This window comes from Anthonomus grandis, chromosome 22 (genome assembly GCF_022605725.1).
Source record: "Anthonomus grandis grandis chromosome 22, icAntGran1.3, whole genome shotgun sequence".
In the NCBI taxonomy this organism is placed as follows: Eukaryota; Metazoa; Arthropoda; class Insecta; order Coleoptera; family Curculionidae; genus Anthonomus; species Anthonomus grandis.
Window position 1 is genome coordinate 44,441,073 of NC_065567.1, and position 25,077 is coordinate 44,466,149.

The 25,077-nt window shown below is 33.0% G+C and overlaps 1 protein-coding gene across 1 annotated transcript in view; it reads right to left on the minus strand.

Annotated features, from left to right (window-relative positions):
* The window catches only part of LOC126748352 (voltage-dependent calcium channel subunit alpha-2/delta-4), a 167,730-nt gene that overhangs the window by 109,500 nt on the left and 33,153 nt on the right, over positions 1 to 25,077 (minus strand). The window contains exons 4-6 of the mRNA XM_050457517.1: positions 19,932 to 20,157; positions 5,186 to 5,607; positions 4,661 to 4,771 (exon numbers count right to left, since the gene is read on the minus strand). Coding sequence (XP_050313474.1) covers positions 4,661 to 4,771; positions 5,186 to 5,607; positions 19,932 to 20,157 — 759 coding nt within the window. The remainder of the gene's footprint in view (positions 1 to 4,660; positions 4,772 to 5,185; positions 5,608 to 19,931; positions 20,158 to 25,077) is intronic.

A 25,077-nucleotide genomic window follows, 5' to 3' on the forward strand; every position in this document is an offset into this window, starting at 1 on the left:
TTGGAGAGAAGCTGACTATAAAGGCCATTTGTTTCATTTATATAATTGTTTTGTATTTGCAAAATTGTTATAATTAATTGGAACAATAAAATGATTTATTATTATAATTATTATTTCTCCACTGTTAGAAAATCTATAACTACTGTAGTTTATAACGTCACTTCTTCGCTAGCAGTCTCTACAAGCCTATCCATCTTTAGTTTGTATTAAACCAGTACATACCAAGTTAAAATGTTTCTAGCACGAAGAACATACTACTTTCTTTTTGCTTCCAATGGACTGCTGATTGCATGTTTTTTAACGTATCGGTTTTATTTGTGGCTACCAAAGATTTTTATTTTACGCTTAACAGCACCAAAAGATTTAATTACTAATTTCATTAGAAACTATTTTTGCTTAAATTTTGGTATTAATACATAATAGATTACAATTTTTACGCAAGCATTAGTTAAGATTTACTGTAAAGAATACACAGGTATCGTTTATATAATTAAATCACTTTATACATCTGGGAATGCTAAAGAAGTTCTTATTGTTGATTGGCCAAAACTTCAACTTATTTTGGGAGGATGGGTATGACCAGCCAATAGGATATCATATTGTAACTTATGCGCATTAGCTAGTTTCCACTGTGAGATACACTTATGCTAAATTTATAATATTATTATGAAAATGTAAAACTACTATTCTCCTAGTTTTTGTACTACTTTTATTAGTATTCTGTAGTTAAAGTTGATTCGTAGGGTTTCTTTAGGGTTCTACTTACGTTTGATTTATTATTTTTATCTATAGTGTTTAGTTTTTAAGTAGTTCATCTTGTTCTAGAGCCCCATATTGGCCCCAATTTAGGTTATTTAGGTTATATTATTGTAAATCCCTGTAGTTCTAATTTTCTAGAATTTGTATACTTGCTTTGACTGTCAGTATTCTCCTAAAATTATTGGTCTCTTTCGGCAAAAACAATGAAGATAATTCTAAATATTTCGAAACTGTTCCATCGGGTTTTAAAAAGGACGCGCTTCGTGACAATTTATTCAGTTTTAATTGTTTAGTCAGTTTTTACCTTGGAAACAATTAAACGAGTGTCAAGGCGAGTTAGGTTAGTATTTTTTGACGTTGACAATAAAAGTGTGTTCCCGAATTTCGTTACAATTGGTGTCAGAAGTAAAGGATATTTGGAAGCTCATTTTAGTGGATGCCTTTAACAAGAAGTCAGGCCAAGATGGAGACCGAGAAATTGATGGAGCTGCTATTGAGGAAGTTTGACGAGCAAAAAGTAGAACAAGAAGAACGAGAGCGAAAACAGAGGAAAGAACAAGAAGAACGAGACCGTAAACAGAAAGAAGAACAAGAAGAACGAGACCGCAAACAAGTAGAGCGAGACAAGAAACAGAAAGATTTACTAAAAACAATTAAATCTGATCTGAAGAAGGAAAATGAAGACCTGATAAGGACCATGAAAGATGACCTAAATAAAGATAATGAAGACCTGATTCGAACTATGAAAGATGACTTACTTAATTTAAAAGATAATCTTAAAAAGGAGCAAGAGGAATGAGACAGAAAACAAGAGGAACGAGTTTTACAACTTAAAGAAGATCTGGAGAAGAATCAGAAACAATTATTGACTAACTTTGAAAGGTAGAAGAAAAATTGAGGCAAGTACAAAAAAAGATCCAAGAACTAGAGATGAAAGTAAAACGGACTCCTCTTCATCCCGATCCTGGAATGCAAACAATGATGAAAGTAAAGCCACCAAAATTCGACGGCAAAGAAGCATGGAGTACCTATTTGAATCAATTTGAGGCCGCTGCTAGGGGAAATCGCTGGGATAACGAAGAAAAGGCAATCAATCTTAAGCTAAGCCTTAGAGGGGAAGCTACAGAAATTTTAAAAATGGTGCCACCTGAGGATCAGCTCAATTTCGACGTCGTGGTGCGTACCTTAGAGATGAGATACAGTGAAGCCCATCTACAACAAGTGTACCAGGCTCAATTGAAATCTAGAAGACAACAACCCGAGGAAGGACTCCAACAGTTTGAGGCCGATGTTGCTCGATTAGTAAATCTGGCTTACCCTTCAGCCCCAACAGAGTTCCGAGAATAAATTTCTATAAATTGTTTTATTGACGGAGTTGGAGATCCAGATACTAACCACGCTCTAAGGATGGCTCATCATAAAAATATTTCAGATAAAATATTGCACCACCTATATGAAGATAAATTAAATACCAGAGGCGTTAAGTTATTCAAGGATATTACCATACCAGCAAATTCAGAGGTGGTGGTTAATGCTACAACTGGCGGAAAAGAGGGAGAAACAATTTTGATTGAGCCCATGGAAAACTTCAAACTATATGGTCAAGGAATTTTTCCAGCCAAGACGTTATCTATACAGAAGAAATCTACTGTTTTGGTTCGAATGGTAAATTTAAAAGGATATGATCAACACCTGAAACAAGGAGAGAACATTGGCGTATGCTCTGAAGTAGTGGCAGTCATGAAAAATGCTGATAGAAGTCGTTATTCAAACAGACCTTTTCCTGTATGTTTATAAAAACTATTTGAAGAATCTTCTGCCAATTTAAACATGGACCAGTGTAAATTGCGACGTCTTCTTGAAGAAAATCAAGATGTGTTCTCCTTGCACGATAATGACCTGGGAAGAACTGATTTGGTGCAGCATCGAATTAACATTGGAGACAATGCTCCGATTAAACAAGCACCTCGAAGAATTCCGATAGCTAAACAAGGAGAAGTTTCCTCAATGCTTCAAGAAATGAGGACACAAGGAGTGATAGAACCTTCTCAGAGTCCTTGGACATCTCCAGTTGTGCTAGTGAATAAAAAGGATGGATCCACTAGATTTTGTGTAGACTATCGGCGACTGAATGACATTACCAAGAAAGACAGTTATCCCCTACCAAGAATTGATGACACCCTGCACACGCTATCAGGTTCACAATGGTTCTCAACACTCGATCCAAAGAGTGGATACTGGCAGGTAAAGATGCACCCAGAAGATAAGGAAAGACCGCATTCTCGACTGGAACAGGACTTTGGCAGTTGACAATCATGCCCTTTAGACTCTGCAATGCTCCAGCTACCTTTGAAAGACTTATTAAACAGTTGAGGTATAATGTTAATTTAAATAGACTCAACTACATTAGTTTAGTAGTAGAACTGGATTTGTCGATTTGGTGTACCTAGAGAGATACATTCAGACTAAGGAAGGAACTTTGAGTCACAAATATTCCAACAAGTATGCCAGTTGCTGGGAATCAATAAGCCCCGTACAATCCCACTACACCCTCAGTCTGATGGAATGGTTGAAAGATTTAACCGCACATTTAAAACCTATTTGAGGATGGTGGTAAACTCTAAGCAAACCGACTGGGATATCTATATACAACCATTTCTATTGGCATATCGTTCTTCTATCGACAAGTCAACTGGAAAAAGCCCGGCAAAAGTTGTCTACGGTGATGAACTTCGTTTACCTTTGGACATTATTACTGGAAGACCCCATAAGTCTGAAACCCTTGAGGAATACGTCGACCATTTACAAGAGCGTTTACAAATTATTCACGAACAAGCACGGGATAAACTTCATCTAGAAAGTAACAGGAATGAAATCACGTTATGACATAAGGGCAAATTCTACCAGTTTTAATCCTGGGGATAAAGCCTGGTTGTACAATCCACGGAGGACGAAGGGCAAGTCACCAAAGCTCCAGAAGGATTGGGAAGGTCCATTCAATGTGGTCACCAGAATCAACGACGTGGTGTACCATATCCAGCGACATCCGACAACGAAGATGAAAATTGTAAACATCGGCTAGCGCCCTATCATGACTCAGGTGGTCCCATGTTTGATCGGGATGATCAAACTTGAGAGGGGAGCATTATTATGAGAATGTAAATACGTTAATTATTCTCTTAGTTTTTGTACTACTTTTATTAGTATTCTGTAGTTAAAGTTGTTTCGTAGGGTTTCTTTAGGGTTCTACTTACGTTTGGTTTATTATTTTTATCTATAGTGTTTAGTTTTTAAGTAGTTCATCTTGTTCTAGAGCCCCATTTTGGCCCCAATTTAGGTCATTTAGGTTATATTATTGTAAATCCCTGTAGTTCTAATTTTCTAGAATTTGTATACTTGCTTGCTTTGACTGTCAGTATTCTCCTAAAATTATTGGTCTCTTTCGGCAATGAAGATTATTCTAAATATTTCGAAACTGTTCCATCGGGTTTTAAAAAGGACGCGCTTCGTGACAATTTATTCAGTTTTAATTGTTTAGTCAGTTTTTACCTTGGAAACAATTAAACGACAGTCAAGGCGAGTTAGGTTAGTGTTTTTTTGATGTTGACAATAAAAGTGTGTTCCCGAATTTCGTTACAATATGTTTGATATTACTTTCTCTCTTTCTTGACTTCAAAATTTCTTTTTTTATGGGACGTTATCAGTATTGAGGTTGTAGGTATATGAGGTAGACACTATAGACGTAGACTTTAGCTAAAACTTTTTTCTCTAAAAACTACTACTCTTTTTAAAACTACTTTAATATGACCAAATATTGAATTCTATTTTAAAGATGAATACTCTATCATATTATTTGAACCTAATATAATTAGTCATTTTCACTATTTAGATTTTTACTAACCTTATGTAGTATCTCAAATCCTGTTATCAGTGCAGATGTAAAGTTGGCAATATTTTCTTGCTTTAGGGTTCCAAGAGAGTTTTTGAGCCAATCGATGTTTTCTTCAGTTGCCTTAAAAAGAAATGGGAATTGAATAAATGTGGTATACATGCGTCATCAGAGTTCTTGCTATATGAGACTTAGATAGTTTTGAAATGGTTAACCAACTAATATTCGTCTTAACTAGGAAAACAGAAGAAAATAATAAATTTCCATAAACTTAACGTATAGCACAAACACGTTTCTAAATATCGTGTTCAGTTATCTGTTCCCACGTAACAGAAACAAAAGCAGCAAGAAATTACCTATAAAATGTTAAAATTAACGTACATCATTAAATAAACACAGTAACATAACGTTAATAAAACATTTTTTTAGCTAATATTTTTTCAGAGGCTGTATTAATTTTAAAAATGATTTTTCTGCAAATAATTTTAATTCGATTTAAACTTAAAATATAATATTAAATGACATACAAAAAATTACCTGAACTAGCTGATCCTTAAAGCACGGTAAAGTTTCCTTGGTTATATCAGAGAATTGGAATACATTTACAAAATCATTATCAGTGAGAGTATCCAATATTGCTTCGACTGTACCCCGAGCTAAATTTGCTCTGTGGCCACTCATTGAACCAGAGGTGTCTAACAGTACAACAATATCTTTTGGGGAAGTAGCGGCTCCAATATACCACGAAGATGACCGAAAATCATACGGCCTTTTGACCGATTGGGAATCTTGTAAAGTTGATATATCCTCAGGAGGCCAAGCTATTCCCGGATATCGACGTAAAAATCCATTAGAACTGCCAAAAAATTGCCAAGATAAAGACGGGTCGCCCTCATAGTTGCTAACAAATAATGGATCCAAATGCGCTGACCACTGAATCGCACCGCTTACCTCAGGATCTAAAAAGAACAAATATTATATATATTAAAAATCGATCGAAAACAAAGTAGAATTGGAAATAGGTCTGTTTTTGAAGATGGTTAACCATGCAGAAGTAGTAATTATGAATGTTTAATTTAGAATTGCAACAACTAATTTTTTAAAAGAAAGTGCTCCTAACTATAAAATACTTTCTGTGCCTAGGAATGCACTTTAATTGAATCTCATACATTTACTTAAATTTTTATTAGGAAAACAATACTAAAAGGAAGTAAAGTAATGATTGCAGAATTTACGTTTTAGTATAATAGCTTTATATACGTTAGCATTGAATTTTTCATAAATCTGTGTGATCTGGACACAAGTTGTATGCATATAGGTCTGTCCAGCTCAGGTCTTGTATGCGGAAATGAATATGAAATCGAAAGATTTGAAATGAGATGGAAATGGACACCAAAATACAAAGCAAATATGTAAACGGATTTCTTAAAAAAACATCTCCAGATCGCCAGAGAGCTGATCCAGCAGAATTGCCGAGCACGGCAAGAGGCGGGAAATGCGACGTGGTACTTCTCAGTCCCCGGCCTGACGCGCTCGCGAGAATAAAATAAGTTGAATTGTCAAGTCGGCAAATTAAAAGTTGATTTTATGAATGAATGACTTTTATTTAAGGGTATCAACCCCAAAATATTACTACTGTTTACAGCAGAAGTGGGATAAAAGAACGGATTAATTACTGTGTACAGTTTAGTGTTAAATCGAACATTATAAAAGACAATAAAAACTAAGGTGTGGCGCGAAGTGTAAAATGGCGGAAGGCAGCGAATCTGCGTCCTTTCGGCAAAATGAATGTGATAGTTCTTAGGAGGAGTCATTTGCAGGTCCCTCTGCACCCCCAAAAAAAAGTATGAAGGTACAATGGTAAGAGACCTTAATTAGTTTAATGGCTGCCAAACAGCAACAACTTGCTGAGTTGGCGCGTCAATCCAAGTTGGCAACGTCGACACAGCCAACGCCCAGTGTTTCGGACAGACGCACGCTGCTGCCGTCGATACGACATTTCGGGTTTCAAACTTTGACCCAGATAAAAGTGCCTAAAAAAATCCTCCAAAAAAATGTGAAAAATGTGCGTCAATTCATGGGACTCGCCGGTTATTTCCGTAAATTTATTAAAGGATTTTCACAACTAAGTGCGCCTATAACTGCTTTGTTAAAGAAAAATTGTATGTTTGAATGGTCTGATGAATGTGAAGCAACTAGATAATTAATTATAAGTAAATTAACTGATTCCCCTGTTTTGCGGATTTATAATCCTAACTTACTCTGTGAAGTGCATACTGACGCGAGTTCGATTGGGATTGGAGCTGCTCTTTTACAAAAAGAAAATAGTGAAGTGCGCCCGGTAGCGTATTTTAGCCGACGTACAACGGAATACGAGTCCAGGTATCAGTCCTATGATTTAGAAACTCTTGCTATAGTGGAGGCAATAGAACATTTCCGAGTGTACCTATACGGTGTGCATTTTACCGTGTTCACTGACTGTAATTCAGTGCGTGCAACATCACTTAAAAAAAACCTCGCGATGGTGGGTTAAACTATAAGATTACGATTTTTCGATTAAGTACCGACGGGGTAGCAAAATGATACACGTGGACTATTTAAGCCGAAACCCCATTACCAGTGACGACCGTGAATTAAAAGTGTGTGCCCTAAAAACAATTAACCCAAATAAACTGTATGATAAGCAATCATTACGGGAATTCCAAAACAACGACGCGTTTTGCCAAGAAGTGCTTAGTAACCCAAATACCGATCCACTATATAAAGTTGTTGACAATATGATTGTAACCAAAACAAATCCTCCTAAGTGCTTCGTGCCCGTGGCCGCGCGTTTGCTTACGATGCGTTTATACCATGACCTATTCTCTCATATTGGTTGGGACAAGTGTTTAAAGAAAATACGAGAACATTTGTTTTGGCCTAGGATGGGCAAGTGTTTAAAAAAATATATTAGAAATTTTAGAGCATGCGTACTGGGGAAATCACACACTGGCCCCCGACATGGACTTTGGCAGCATGGGGAAAAACCAAATGATATACTAGAATCATGGCATATTGATCATGCTGGCCCGTTAGTTAATTCAAATGATTGCACACAAATCCTAGTAATAATAGATGCATTTTCGAAGTTTGTCGATTACAACCAATTCCTAAGAAAACATCAGAGTATTCAATACGTGCCTTACTGCCAGTTTCTGAAGAATTAGGAAAACCTCAACGCATTATTACTGACAGAGCTGCTGCTTTTACTTCAACAATTTTCAAAAATTTCTTGGACTACCGCAATAGCAGCAATAGAGGATAATTTAAATGCAACAGTCCATACAGTGACAGGCTACGCTCCTTGCGTTCTTCATTTTGGTCAAAATCCTCGATTAATGTCAACACAGCAACTTTTAAAAGATATTCCATGTGATGATTTTGTCGACGCAGACAAGGCTGTTTTCGACGCCAGGCTTCGGATGCGAGAAAATGCACGCAAACAAGCCCTGCATTTTAATGCGTCTCGATACTCTGCCAAATTGTTTACTGTGGGAGATGTTGTGGCTATTGAAGACTCACAGCTGGCTGGCGGAGGAAAGTTAAAACCGAAATTTAAGGGTCCTTTTGCAGTGAAAAAGGTACTACCCAATGAAAGATATGTCCTGCAGAGAAATGGTCAGCGGACCACTGTAGCTGCGCATGATCAACTGAGACCATGGCCTTCAGAGGATTAAAATTAAAGTGTAAGTATTTCAGAAAAATTATATTTTAAAATGTTTCAACAACTAAATTGTTTTTGTGGATCTATCATAAAAAAAAGGGAATCTGGAAGTAGTGGCAACTCCACTATGGGTAAAGGGTGGCAACCCCACCTATGGCGAAAATAAAATAATAATAAAAAGTTGACAAATTGGCAACCTTGCTATTTAAAAAAAAACTCATCTAAATCTAAATGGGCACGGGCATTAATGCCATTTTCACAAAAATATAATTGTTTAAAAGAAAATTGATAACAAGAGATCTGTTGGTTGTTTTCTTTATTTCAGTTATTGTTTGATGGCGTGAGGACGCACCGATTGCAGGATTGCCGTGTAAGCGGATTTCTTAAAAAAACATCTCCAGATCGCCAGAGAGCTGATCCAGCAGAATTGCCGAGCACGGCAAGAGGCGGGAAATGCGACGCGGTACTTCTCAGTCCCCGGCCTGACGCGCTCGCGAGAATAAAATAAGTTGAATTGTCAAGTTGGCAAATTAAATGTTGGTTTTGTGAATTTAATGACTTTTATTTAAGGGTATCAAAGTTTTTTCGGCTAAATATTCAAAAAACTAAATATATTGGGTCAAATATGGTAGCCAATCTATAAAGACGTGTGTTTTTCGCTCCGTGCTCCATCATTGGATTGCAAACAGCACAGTGTATAATAATATCGATCCACCATGGTGCCAGCGACGAGCGTAGACCAGAAAACTTTAATTAAGGAAACAACAAAGAAACTATTATCGGCCGAGAAATTTATCAATGACATTTTGATAAAAATAGATGAGACAATGGATGAAATGTAGCATACTCTTAATACCCAACGCACTTAAATAAAGCTCGAAGCGCAGGTGGAGAGTTCTCGCCAAGGTTTATGCTTTGAAAGAACGAAGAGATGAAGTTATTAGAGAAAATGTGGTAAAGATGTTTAACGAAAAGTTAAATATTACTAGAAGCAAGAACGACATCGTAAAATCATACAGAGTTGAAGAGAGGAAAATTTGCCAATTACAACAAGAAAGTTATTGTCCTGAAAAATAGAAGTAAACTTAAACGTACAAGAATTTATGTAATGGAAGAATTACCCAAGGCACGCCTGTTCTTATATTAAACAGCCCAGGAGAAAGTTGACTGGAAGAAAGTTTTCATAAGAGATGAAAACATTTTTATTCGAATGGACGATGGAAGAAGCCGTAGAATAATGGAACTTAAGAATCTAGATATTTTATTTTTTCTTTGTGGCGAATACTATAGTGACATCAGTAATAAAGAGTAATAGGTTTTTTTTTGTTATATTATTTTTTTAGTTCAGTTAAATATTTTTAAAAATGTATTAAAATAAATAATGTAGATACTTCCATAACTTGTTTCTGTAAACCCCTTCATCAAATTTGGATATATTTTTAAATGACTTAGAGCAATACTTAAATAATTGGCGCATCCATAATTTAGATATTTTTTAGGCGATATAAATATCAGCCTCTTGGATAATTTTTCTATAAAAACGAATGAAATGAATCTCGTTCAATTACTATAGATCATATATTTGTCCGCTACAGTAAACAAATTGTGTCTAAAATCTCCTCTTTTATCTATAAAACCGCTATAACAGATTATTGACAGGTTCACTTACAGAATTGAATTTTAACGATAAAATTACTAAGCTTAGACATCCTCAGGCTGTCGGATAGTCTAAAACAACAACTACTAAAATTTTTAGTCGAAAGCGAGACGCAGTACAAAAAATATAGAAACGTATTACAAAAACTAATTAGAAAAACGAATTATTATTACTATAAAGATAAAATTAACGTAGCAGGCAGGAACTATAAAAAAATATGGGAAGTTATTAATCAATCTATAAACACAACCAATGATAGAAATGAAATAATAATAAAAGACGAAATAGGTGAAATTATAAAAGATAACGATAAATACATATTTACTTTTTAACAACTTTTTTGCAAAAATTAGGGAAATATAGGCTAGCAAAATATCATCTACAAATGAACATAACGAAAGTAATTACGCTGTAAATAAATCATTTTTTTTAAAACCAGTTAACAAAAAAGAACTTGTGACACATATAAACTCTTTAAAAACAGACTCTTCTTCGGGTGAAGACGGAGTAAGCGCCAAATTAAGAAAATCAATTCATAAAGTCCAGTTCAGAGATCTATTAGAATCTTTGATGTGTCGCAGATGCCGCACTAACTAGTCCGTGCGCCTATGTCGTATTTATTGTCGCATGATATACATGTTTTATCTATGAAATCATTTTAAATATACATAAAACCCCATGTTGTACATTATTTTTCATTTTTTTTTCGAAAATGTAAATTTTTAAAAAGAAAATAATATCACAAGAAAATAATATCAAAAAATTGACCGCGGACTAAAATCCAAGCATTTTACAAATCATTTTAAACACTTGCAGGACTCCCAGACTGTCACCTCTTTTTAGCTAGTCTATTAAACAAAGATAAAACACCTGCGATCTGGCGATTCCTACTTTAGGCTGTGCAAGTGATTGTGTATCTCTCTGTATCCCACTGATTTTGAGGATTACGGGGCCGTACGCAAATTTTTGGGCCGTTTTTGTATTATTTTCGTCGTGTTTTTAAAGAGATCTTTAAGGATGGGTCTATCACCTTTAATAGTTGGGAGGGGAGTCATGTGAGGTTATTATTTGATGTGTTTTGCCGGTTTTGCTTTTTTACACGTTTATTAAAGTGGAGAATTTAGAATTTGCAGTTTTTAATGTGAGGAAGTGTGTTTTTTTATTTGTGTTTGTGGATTTGTTTTAATATTATACTTAAAGACCTTAAAATGTTTCGACCCTGGAAAAATAGGCAGGAAAATTTGGCAAATAATAATAATAAATATTTTTTATTTGCATAGAAGAAACAAAAAAAATACAAGTTTACAAAATCTAGCAATAAATTTACGCAAATAAAAGGCCTACAAATTCAGAATTCTGCCATGGCAGATTCTGGTCTTTAACATTGTGGCCCCACACTTCATTAAAAAAAATGGTAATTTCAGTAACGCTCATTAACAGTAACGCTTAATAACTGATTAAATACAGCTTTTTCTTTAATCATATACCTAATAAACCTACATATAAGAGTTCTAAATTCCAAATTTGACAGTTTAACATCAAGCAAAACAATACACACTGCAAATACCCAAAAAACAGATTAAATTTTTTGTTAAATAACAAAAAAAAGAAAAATTATTGCAGACAATAAATAAAATGATCCCAATACCAAAAATTGTAATAAATTACTCAAGAAAACAACCATTTAAAAAGTTAAAAAAAAAAGAACTTAAATTATATACCCTGCTGATTCATTAGATTTACAATCATCCTCCTACGAAAAGTATTACAAGAAATTAATAATTGGTCCGGATCCAAATTTAAAGAATTTATTTGATAAGCAAAATTGTAAGAAAATGATCGTTTAAATAACTGTGTTTTATGTCTCGGAATGAGAATAGTATTTCTTCTTAAATTTAAATGGTGTACATCATTTCTAAAAGTTATTTTTTGATAGAGATAGGGCGGACTACGATATATTAAAATTTTATAAAAAAATGTTAAAGAATGAGCAATTCTTCGATTATGCATATTAAGCCATCCAAGTTCGTGAAGTTTATGGGAAATGCGGTTTCTCCTACGAATGCCAAATATTAGTCGAATGCAAGAGTTTTGGAGCTTTTGCAGTCTACCCCTATCCTCATAATCAAGACACCAGCCATACACTACATCACAGTAATTACATTGTGAAAGTACCAATGAATCACATAAAAGCTTCTTAATATCTTTACTTAAATAGTGTCTATGCAAATAAATTAATTTCAAAGCAAGATATGCCTTTTTAAGAATATTAGACACGTGATGTTTAAAACGAATATTATTATCTACTATAAGGCCCAAACTCTTACATTTGTCAACAACTGGAATTCTTTCGTCCCCCAATTTAATGTTTATACCATTTAAAATATTATTTACATTAGTTCGATTACCTATGAACATTATAGATGACTTCGAAGGATTTAATTTTAATAAATGCTTTGAAGAAACATCACAAATAGCCTGTAAATCTTGATTAATTTTAAACTCAGCCATTTTAAAATCTCCTGGTAAAAATGAATAATATAACTGCGTGTCGTCTGCGTAAAAATGATGGGCACAATGGTTTAATTGAAGATAAAATCTAGACGTGTAAATGATAAAAAAACAAGGGTCCTAAAATACTACCCTGAGGCACACCACTTTCAACTTCCAAAGGATCAGATATGTCGTTATCTATTTTAACACGTTGAATCCTATTATTTAAATAAGAGGCAATTAAATTAATAGCAGCATCAGAAAAGCCAATATAATGAAACAAAGACTTTAAAATTGAGTGGCTAACGAAATCAAAAGCTTTAGTATAATCCAACAACACCAGAGCAGAAATCTTACCCTCATCCCTAGCCCGAATTACGTCATCAATAACGTCCGCCATAGCCGAAGTACAACTATAATTTGTTCTAAATCCAGATTGCTTAGGTGGTAAAATATCATTATTATTAAGAAAGTTACGAATTTGAGAGTCTAGAATGCGTTCGAGAATTTTTGAAAACGTTGGTAAAATACTGATAGACCTAAATTGACTAAAATCTGTTGGATTATGCACTTTCGGCAATGGCAACACAAAGGCTTCTTTCCAGCATTTGGGAAAGTAGTTTTTATTAATACACTCGTTAACAATATGTAAAATAAAGGGTATAATAAAAGGACAGCATAGTTGAATTAACGTAATATTAAGATTATCCACCCCGAATGCTTTAGACTTAATACGTAATATAATTGCAGAAATAGTATTATAATCAGTAGGATGAAAAGAAAACTTATTTAAGGTTGGTAATGCATTCTGATCATAAAAATTAATTAACTCATCACAATTATCAATATTTGTCACTCTTGTACTATCTATAAAATATGAATTAAAATTGTTGGTATTTACAAAAGATTTAGGAATTTGCTTCTGCTTTGATGGCAATATTTTTCTTAGTTCACGCCACTTGTCCTTGTATGTACAATTCTCAAATTTATCACTATAAAAAGCCCTTTTTTCCGCTCTAATCGCTGTTGTTGTATAGTTTCTAAGCTGTTTGTAATAATTCCATTTAGCTGGCAGTTTAGTTGTTTTAAAATACTTTAATACCTTATTTCTTAATTTTTGCAATAGTTTAATATTATCTGTCAGCCACGAAGAATCTTTTTTTTTTCGAACAACTATAGTTTTAATAGGAGCATGCTTGTCGAATAATTTGAGTAAATTGTTGTTTAAAAAATGTATCTTATCATCTAAGGATTCGAATTCATATATTAAATGAAATGGAACAGCCTCCAAATCCTCTTGAAAGTTGTTTAGGTTTATATCTTTTAAGGATCTATAAGATACATTGTGCGGTTGTACAATAGACTCCGTCACATTAAATTCACAAAAAACGCCAAAATGGTCGGAAAATGTAGAGCTTATTATGCCAGATTTCAAAATGCCAACATGATTTGTAAAAATAAGATCTATAATTGAACTAGTGTTGTTGGTCATACGAGTATGCTCGGTTATAAGTTGCTTCAAATCGAAAGTTTCACACAAAGAAATAAGCTGAGTTGCATGACTGTAATTTAATTTAGATATATCAATGTTAAAATCACCTAGACACGTTATATTATTAAAGTTTGAAAAATGTCAATTAGTGTTTCCTCTAAAGTTAAAAAAAAACTCTGAATATTTGAACTTGGAGGCCTATAGACTATGCCGCCATAAATGTATGGCTCCTTACTAATAAAAATTTTTACTCATAAACTTTCAAAAAAATCATGACTTTCAGATAAAATAATTTCATATAATAAACCATTCCGAACATAGGCAACAATACCACCACCCCTAAGATTTTGACGATCATTTCTTATTAATTGATAATTACTGATCTGTATTGCACTACTATCAATATTAAGAGGATAGTGTTTTTTATATTCAATGAAGAGGATAGTGTTTGTACCGGCTTATGGAGACCGTGGGTGCATAAAAAAGACAATAATATTTGTGGTGAAAACAATAAGAGTGATCTGGACAGTGATTTAGACTCGTATAGTTCTGATGGTTCATTTTCTAGTGTTGAGGAAGCAGAGGAAGAAGCCAGGGAAGTAAAAGCTATAGGGGAAAATTAAGGGGTTTTAAAACGTAATTGTTTAAGTACAGACGCCAAACAAATTTGTTTAAATGTCTATAACAATCTAAGGAATGATCCTCAGATCACAAATGATTGTAGTGCTTTGCAAAAAACAGCGTTTTTAACAGGGGTTCCATATAGTACAATATGTTATTTTGTAAAAAAAGGGATTAAAGACAGAAAAAAAGGAAAGATGCAGGACAATCAAAGGGGCTTGACATGGGCATTGCCAAATTTCTAAGGGAAGTTGTGTATTCTAAATACAAAAACAACGGGGTTCCAACTATAGAGATGGTTAAGGACACCTTATCGAGAAGGGACAAACATTTCATAGTCTCAACCTTGCGGAGATACCTAATAAAACTTGGATTTAAATTTAAGATGGTTAACAAAAGGGCTGCTGTAATGGAAAGTACTCGAATTGTCAGGTGGCGTATAGAATATTTGGAAAATATTAAAAAATTTCGGGAGGAAGAAAGATCCATATATTATTTAGATGAAACCTGGTATGATACACATGACATGGCAAAAAAGGGTTGGACTGATAGTTCTAACAAATGTGTCCTAAAAGATGTTCCACCAAACAGAGGATCTCGGATGATCATTATTCATTGTGGTTCAAAAGAAGGTTGGGTGAAAGATGGACTGAAATTGTGTGGCAAAAAAATAGAAGAGTGCAATGTGGACTATCATAGAAATATGCATGCAGATATATTTGAAACCTGGTTTGAGAAAACATTAAAAAGGAAAATTCGCAGGAAAAATAAGTATCCAAAATTTGATAAAAAAGTTATAAATTTGAATAAGGAGGAAGTTATGAATTTAGGAGAGGAAGAGTGGAGAAAGTCTGAGGAAAAAATTATAAGATATAAAAAAATTCTAAAAGAAATTCTAAAAAAAAAAAAAAAGAAAAAAAAAATATAAGAGGAATATCGTAATTTGCATCAAATTATTTTGAATGGAGGCGACCGTTTCATTATAAATTGGGATAATGATGAATCTGATGCAGAAATTAAAGATCTGTGGCTAAACTAGTTATTGTTGCATATGGTAAGAAAACCCTTTTTTTAATAATTAAACAAGTTAATTTTTTTTTACAGTTTACTGCCTCTGTTTTTCCTTCAGCGATACAATAAAGACTGCTTCTTCCTGCATTCTCTGGGGAAAAGTCCCTTTTTTGCCATAGTAAGAAAACCCTTTTTTTATTAATTAAACCAGTTTACATTTTTTTTTAAAGTTTACTGCCTCTGTTTGTCCTTCAGCGATACAATCAAGACTGCTTCTTTCTGCATTCTCTGGGAAAAAGTCCCTTTTTTGCCATAGTAAGAAAACCCTTTTTTTATTAATTAAACAGGTTTAAATTTTTTTTACAGTTTTTTGTCCATGATTTGTCTTATAGAGACACTATAAAACCAGTTTAATTTTTTTTACAGTTGCTGCCATACTTGTTCTATCCCAGAGAGGCAAGACTACTTCTTTCATAATTCACTGGAAGAAAAAAGCCTATTTTACATCTGAGTTGTAATTATTTAAAAAAAAATTGTAAATTTATTAATTAAATTTAAAAATTATTTCTGCTACTCGTGTACACTTTTTAAATCTGTTTTAGTATCCAAATGCTTTAGTGCGACTGTGCAAGATGAAATCAAAATCCATAGCGGCAACAAAGAAACTGGTTCCTTCCTTAATGGAAGAAACTGCTAAAGAAAAAAAAGGAAAAACTGAGTTTAAAAAATTGTATTAACTCTTTGGGCCAGATTTAAATAAGTAATTTTAAGATTTTGTATAAGAATTTTAGTTTTTAGTATAAGCATTTATTTTTGTTAATTTTCATATAATCTCTCCTATTATGCACAATAACTAACTATGAGGCAAACAAATTAATAAATATTACATTCAGGATGCAAAGTGTGTTTTTTTTTATAAGTAAAACTTGTGTCTTTTACACACATAAGATATAGATAGCTAGATGATTTTTAATGTAAAAGTTTATTTTAAAAAATATACTTCCACTTTTCTGACTACATAATTACTTTTTATAAAAAGAAGTTGGTACTAAATATAGAGGTGGGGGTTTTTATGAGTATATTATTATAATAATATATCATAATATGTATTAATTAAAAAAAACATTAATAAAGAACATTGAATTTGGCAGCCAAAATCCCCGTTAATAATAATCACCAAATAAAAATAAATCTCAATAATCAATAAAAAGGAAATTATAAAATTTGAAGATAAACCAAAACATTTTACCCTTTTGTGTCAAAAAGTAAATCTTTAATGCCTTAATCCACAGAATAAATGGGTCTAAGTAATTCGTACCACCTATTCTCTCATCACGTGTTATAAACATCCCACTGATGGCGCTAAAAACTAAACTTATTAAATTAAAATTTTTAGTTAGACTCATTTTACGTGCTTAAATCTTATATTTAAATAAAATATTATCTTGCTATCAACTATTCTGAATTTCTAACTTAATAAAACTAAACCAAAAAAAAACCCAATAATACAGTTGTAAAAACAAATAAATTTTAAGGCCGGACCTGTGCAACTTTTCACGCTTGAGTGACTGTGATTGAGGTCAGACGTCAAACAAAATAGTGGCCGCATGTAGTCAAATTTTAGGAATCAAATGTATAAATTCTTTAAAAAATGCTTAAAACATTTATTTATTTTATGGAATAATTAAATATCGCTTAGAATATTACTTTATGACTCTTTCCACATAAAATTTTGCGATTTAAACATGCATGTCATGTGACAATTCAAGCAACACCGGCACACGGACTATTCGCGGCACATCAAAGATTCTAATAGATATCTGAACTGAACTATACCTGTATTTTAAAGCCTTTAGGACATGTAATTAATTTAGCTTTTAATACTTCAAAACTCGTAGTACAATGAAAAACTGCTATAGTTCCGTCTTCAAAAGTGGCGACCCATTTCAAACAAAAAACTATGGACCAATATCACTTCTAAGTATCTTTCAAGTTATGGAAAAGATGTCTTAAAGCCGGCCTTGTGGATTTTTTTGAATAAAAAAATCTTCTTTATAGTAAGCAGTTTAGCTCCAGATAAAATAAAAGCACTGGGGATGCTATGTTTTGTTGATATCCTGATACCAACTATATACTATCCAAAACGCAGCAAAATAAAAAATGCGGCACAACCTATATAGATTTTCGTAAAACACTCCTTGTTGTTAAGGAAGCTGAATCGTATCGGGGTGAGATGCTGTGTGTTAAATCTCTTTAAATCATATTTGGAAAATCGTTTCCAAAAAGTGCGATGTAATGATACAATATACTGAACAGTCATTAGTACTGGAGTACCTCAAGGCACAGTCATGTGACCAGTTTTGTTTTTGGTTATTATTAATGAATTGGGAGAATTGCTAAAGAATGATTCGATTATTTGCTTTACCGATCTGCAGTGACATTTACAGATAGCAATTGTATTTTTGAAAGCTGAACAAGGCCTTAGCCTTTAGCCGTTTTGCAAAAATGGATAAGTAATAATAAGTTTTTTTAACAAATCTTATTTGTAATGAAAAATAATATTCTTACTTTCAAAAATTTTAAAAATCTTACCGCAAAATCTGGAAACAAAACCTGAGGAAAATCATAACCAACAAAAATTATTTATTACTAATTATATATTAAATATCGAACACAAACGATAATTTATTACACGAAACTACACTACCCCTCAAAAGTATTTGTCCACCTATTTTTTTTAATATTTTAAATTAGATACATAAATCTTGTCTTTACACCTACATATATTTATACTGTATCTCTTTTGTAAATTGCATATATGCTTAAACAGCATACCTATCAACTATGGTTCGTTGAAAAACACTGAGTATTTAAAAATAGTCTTGCAAATAACAAACAATGTAGTGAAAATATGCACTTCTTCTAAAAAACTAATCTGCTTACAGCTCGTTTCCGATGAAATTTGAGACATTTAAAGGTGTTTAGTCTTCAAGAATTGATTTTGTGTAACATTGGTAAATAATTTCACTTGCTTATTGACGATTGTCACCGTTTCTTTGCTGGTTTTTCAACATTCTTTAAAATGGCTAAAACAAAAGAGTTATCGGTAGAAACAAAAGGTATTATCATTGGACTTCATAAGGCTGGAAAGACTAACCGTCAAATTTCGACGGATTTGGGAATTCCAAGGCAGACTGTCGATTATAATAAAATATAGAAGGGACTATTAGCAACAAACCTCCATCGGGAAGGACAAACGCAACAAGTTCAAAGGAGGATTTAAATATTATAATTACAAGCAAACGCAATAGACGCCTTACTGCCCCTGAAATCACAGCAAAAACCAACAAGGAGCGTAAAAAAGTGGTCAGTGTTTCGACAGTAAAACGGCGACTTTATAATGCTGGTCTTAAAGGACGTTTAGCTGTATCAAAACCGCTACTGAAGGATGTTAATAAGAAGAGACTTGAGTGGGCCCAATCATACAAAGAATGGACCATTGATGAGTGGAAGAAAGTTCTCTGGAGTGACGAGTCGAAATTCAAGGTTTTTGGAACGAAGAGGCGAGTTTTTGTTCGCCGTTATGCCAATGAAAGGGTCGCTTAGAACGGTACACCGTGTTTTACGTACGTTGTGTGTACATCATCTTTCAACATGACAATGACCTCAAGCACACGTCGAAATTTTGCAAGCAATATTTAGGTCAATTACAAAGGCAACATCTTCTGAAAGTTATGGTATGGCCCCCACAATCACCGGACTTCAATCCTATCGAATTACTGTGGGATGAACTGAATAGACAAGTGCGAAAATCATGCCCCACATCAAAAGAAGGCTTGTGGAGGATCATCCAAGAAGAGTGGCACAAGATACCTCAGGAAACTTTGGAGAAATTAATTAGAAGACTACCGAAACTCTGAAGCTGTTATTAAAAATCGAGGCGGACATATAGATGAATCCAACATTTGATTTTCTTAAATTTAATTAATTGAAAAATGTATTTTTTATATTCATTTTGTTTTAAATAAACCGTTTCATAAGAATAACTGATGGGTCTATTATTTTTAGTTATAACTTTAAAACAGTCATATGTGGGCAAATACTTTTGAGCGGTACTGTATAATAGTTTTAAAAAGTTACTGATAAAATAATTTAAAGTACATGTATTAATTGTTTTTTAAATCTTTTTTTTTGTCTGTGAATCCATGTATGGTAAAAATGCAAGCAGAACCTATAGAGAAATGAAAATGAAAAATAAGTGAACACTTACTTTATTTTTAAAAACTAAAATAAAAGTACTATTTACCTGTATCATGTACACCTACAGGAGTCAAAACTGTACTTATGCTAACGTTTACAGGCAGATGATCAAAGTGTGGATTGGGAGTAAGTATCAGTTCACGTGTTCCATCTGCAGGACGTCCGTCAGGGGCGAAAGTGTTTAATCGTTCAGCATTATAATACCGTGGAGCTGCATAATTATTATCCGAACGCCAGGCCAAAGCGGCTTGTTCTGCTGAGTCCATTATTCGCTAAAAGAAGTAATTTATTTATTCGAAAACTAATAACATATTAAGCGAAATTACAAAAACCTTTATTTTTGGTTAAAATGAGGGGTTACAGAAATATTAATTGCAAAAAAGAACTAAATATGAAATTTTGGTCATGCTTGCTTCTTCTCAAACATATTTATCAGTGCTAAGGGAAGCTTAGACGAAAATAGTTCTAGCACATGTGCTACTTGCTCCCATCATAGTAAAAATTGAAGTCTAGTATCCCAATAAAAGTTTTTTCTGAGCCTTAACAGCCTTATTATTATTTTCTAGAAGTTTCTCAAAGAAATATAAAGTTTCTCAAAAGTTAATGCCCTAGACGGTGTACGGTGCAATTAGCAATTTTCAGATTCAAAGTATCATAACAGTAGGTACAAATTTTCTATAAAATTTATATATGCATCCCCAAATATTTAATAAGAAATATTAGAAATTATATGTAAAATTGCAGATCCTAAAAATGTTTAAAATACTTATAATAATCAAGAAGGTCAACCAGTAATGAAATGCTAAATGAAAAAAAAAATGTATGTATTGGATATATGTCAATTAGTATTACTAAATAATAAAGCAATATACAGGCATAAGAATAACTTCACCGGGTATACCTAGAGGCAAGCATCAAAAACTGGAAACAGTGACCACTTTCCTATCTTAGTTGAATTAAATGTAGTGAATTCAAAAGTTAGTAGAACATAAACAAGAAAACAAATCAGTATTACAATAGGCCACTCATTTCAAAAATGTGTTTTCATTTATTGTTTTCCTTGGTAAACAGAGAAGAATTTTCTGAAATGTGGCTTTCTATGGTACCATTGGAAAGCATATTTCAAGAACTTCAAGATCATGTATCACTCGACCCCTCTTTCTATTTAAGATTTTACGGCCCCTAAAATTCACCAAGGGATGTAAATAAGGGTGAGGTAATATGGTTGTTTTTATCCCTTTTCGTTTTATAGAAAATTTTATCTTTAAATAATTATATTCTCGTAATAAAAATCTTTAATTCTGTTTACCCCTTATTGAAATCCAACGTAAGATTATAAAATTCAATAAAGTTTATTTTAAACTATTAGTTAGTTATGGTTTTTCCTTCTTCCTAGCTAATTCGTCAAATAAAAGTCTTGTAAATTAAAGTTATTATAAATTATTTTTAGGTCGGACCATCTAATTTTCATAAATCAAATATGAGAACTGCATTGTTTCCAATAATATTTGTGACAATTTTATCGGACTTAAGTAATGATTATAGCCACATGCATAATCTGAGACAACAAGAATTCTCTAAGTTAAAACCTGTCTTGCAACATTTATTGGAACGTGATAGCGCATGTCTAGAAAATATTTTAAGATATACAGGGTAAAAGTACGAGACAGTTTTACCACTGACCAAAACTCTTTATTTTTACTCTCAACAGGTGTTTTGCTAACGATGTTAGCATCTTTGGGAGAGGATTAAAACTAAACTAAAACTACTTACAAATCTCATTATATACTAATGATGTAACTAATAGAGCTGCAAAATCCATGGAGCTTGGCCAAATAAATCTTAAACACTAACTAAACTATATAATTGATCATAAGAGATTGGAACTTTATCCCTGTTAAGAATGTTTTTTTTAATTATTAAATATTGCTAAACTTTCGTATGCATCTAATTTTCTATTGTTATTAACTGGTTTAAGTAATTTTAAGTTGTCTATCCCTACAAAGCAAGCATTTAGTGAGTATTTAAAACATGTTTAGCCACACTTGACTTTTCAACTCTTCCATATTTCACATGATCATTTACATCTTATCGTCATAACCATTGATCCTAGCAATTGTTTTAATTGTTGCTTTTTCTTTAATCTGCTATTACTTAGAGGAAATGAGACCAGACGATGTACCAAAAAATGCATGCTATAATGCTTATGGCTGCATTACTTATGCATGCTTTTAGCTATTATTATGTTGAAAACAATGGTAAGAGTCAGTAACATTTTTTATTACGTAAACCTATCTTTAGTCGTTTTTAAAGTACTTATGATAATAGGTAAACAAGCATATTAAAAATATTAATCATTTTGTTATTATTCATCAAGTGTTAAATATATCCGTCGTTTTGTTCAAAGCATAAATTAATACGTCCCTGAAAACTTCTTTCTGTTTCATATGTGACATTTGTAGAGTTAATTGAGCAAATGCATCTCATATTCTCTGCTCCATGTCTACTGCCGGTGTAGATGGATTTCTATAAACAACTTTTTTAATAAAATCTGGCTGACCAATTAATAGGTGGTCCCAAAACTAAAATAAAAAATTGACACTCCATTAAAAAAATGCCGCTTACATCGCTACACTTTTGTAGCACCCTGTATATTTCAAAACGTTTTCCAGACATGCGCTATCACGTGTTAAAGAAATTAATTTTGTATTATGGATCACCTGAATTGTATGACCTTACTGGAACGTAATTTTGTAGATATTTTATTATCCTCTATTTACAGAAACTTACTTGGAATCTTATAGTATTCACCGTTATTTTATAATTTTCGTTAACAATATTATTTGTAATTTTGAAGTAGCTAAATTCAGCATTTCTCTCTTTAATGTGGCAGAGTACTGGTTTCCCATGCTCCGGAATGTCTGTTTGACCATTTCGCTATACGTTTATATTTCATGCCAGTAGTGCTCATTGCCTGTGACCTTATTATAGGGACCCACGAACTTATAAATATACCTGGACTGCCAATTCAATGAAAAGTAAATGACCACTACTAGGGGGCCGCCATTTTGCGTGATTGTGTCCTTTCGATGTTGGTCACTCTGACAAATTTTAGTTGTGCCAACTGTAGGAAAACAAAACAATTAAAGTTCTTGAGAGGTTATGTTTACAAAAATACAAAATAGAAAGTTACATATAGGTCAGAATTTAAGATAGTTGTGTTAGAACTGTGATTTTTCTGGTACTTCTTTAAGAATTTCGTTAAAATTTATGAAAGAAAGTAATCCTCACCTAAAATGAGAGAAAGTTTCAATCAACTAGGAACAGATGCATGCACTTTAAAATATTTTTTTTATCATTCTGATAATCTTGAAAATTATAAATACTAATACGATAAAAATCATGATATTCATTTAAATTTTTGCTTGTATTTACTTAACAAATTCAGTTAAAAACACTTATTTTCTTTCTATTTTTACTATTACGAGTTTTACTTTCCTTCCATGTACAGTATTTCCACATTAATAGGTACAACCATCTGTAAGAATCAAAATATAGATGATTTTACGAGGGTTTGTAATTATAAAGGGTTTATATAGTAAAAATATATTATTTTGTCAACAACTCAATATATGATTCTATTATAAACAACACAGACGGACAATTCACAATAATTCCGTTTTGAGAAACTGAACCAAATACCTGATTAAAAAAGATGGTGATACATTATTCACGTATTAAATAAGGAGAAAGATACATCACCAGACGATATACCCAAGTCTCGTTTACAAATCGCCAAAAACTAGGCAATCCGCTATACTCACACATCAAACGTCAGCGTCGTCAACTTCATTACCGTTATTCAATATATTTTTTGTTGGCAACACTAAAAATTTTCAGAGTGACCAACATCAAAAGGACACAAACCCTATAAAAATGGCGGCCACCATGCAGTGGTCATTTTTGGGTATCGTGGCCATATGCATTAGCAGTCCAGGTATATTTATAAGTTCGTGTAGTGGCCTTATCGGCCGGCATGACGTTGACGAATTGCGGGCAGGTAGTCAGATCAGGAATTACTATATTTTTAATAAGATTTTGTTTTCACAACAATGTAGATTCGCCGAACTTATTTAATTATTTTATGATTCTTCAATATCAATATTTTTCTTTAATTTTCATAATTACAGTGTCATTTACGAAAAAAAAAAGTCATTTGAATCGTCAGGCCTAGGTGGGAGGCTTCCGGGCAATCCTTCATTTTTTTAATATTAAATTTGTTTTTATTTATTTATAGTGTCATTTTTTAATTGTACATGTTTGTTCCTTGGTTAAAGAGACCACGTATAGCTTTCTGATCTGAACAGCCGAACGTTTAAGTTGGCTTAAGCCATATTTTGTGCCGGCCCATATTTTTGAGCTCCTATTTAATTAAGAAGGGGTCATCCCCAGGCAAGCTCATTGGCTGCAGTATCTATTCAAGCAATATCTGTATTCATATAGTACCTATATTCATGCAGTACCCATTTCTGGAGTATATAAATATGCAGTATTTGATCAGTAGCGTTTAATCTGCAGAGCACCAAGAAAAGAAGGTACTAAATAGTGTTATCTTATTTTTTAAGCAAACTTATTTATCCCACTGTTCCTACACACGGGGCTATATTGGTAGGTTAGTGGGTTCGCCTTGTGAATCGCGCAATTAACCACCTTTTAGACCTATCAACATAGCCTTGGCATATAGGGGGCCATCCGTAAACTCCCCAAGCCAACGCGTACAACTAGCCAGCGGGCCTCAGCGAATCTGACTATTTGTATGGTTGAAGCAAAGGTTACATCATATAAAATTGGCGCCCAACGTGGGGCTTGGTTTGTTTGGAATGTCCACCCTATTGATATGCCTTGATTGCAGTGAGAAATAAATAAGTTGGAATTTCATTTAGATCTCTGATGCTTTTTGTTTTGTACTCGATTAGTAACAGTTTTGAATTGTAATAGCTAATTGTATAGGTATATAATTTTTTGGTTTATTACTTAGCGAGTAATAATTATAATTGCTGACTTTATATGGCTGCCAAAAATTAAAGGGGGAAAATAGTTTATATTTTTTTGACCAGTGTATGTTTTTATTGTACTGTTAAATTTTCAAATTTTGAGCACTACAATAAAAATATGTTGAAAAAAACATTCCT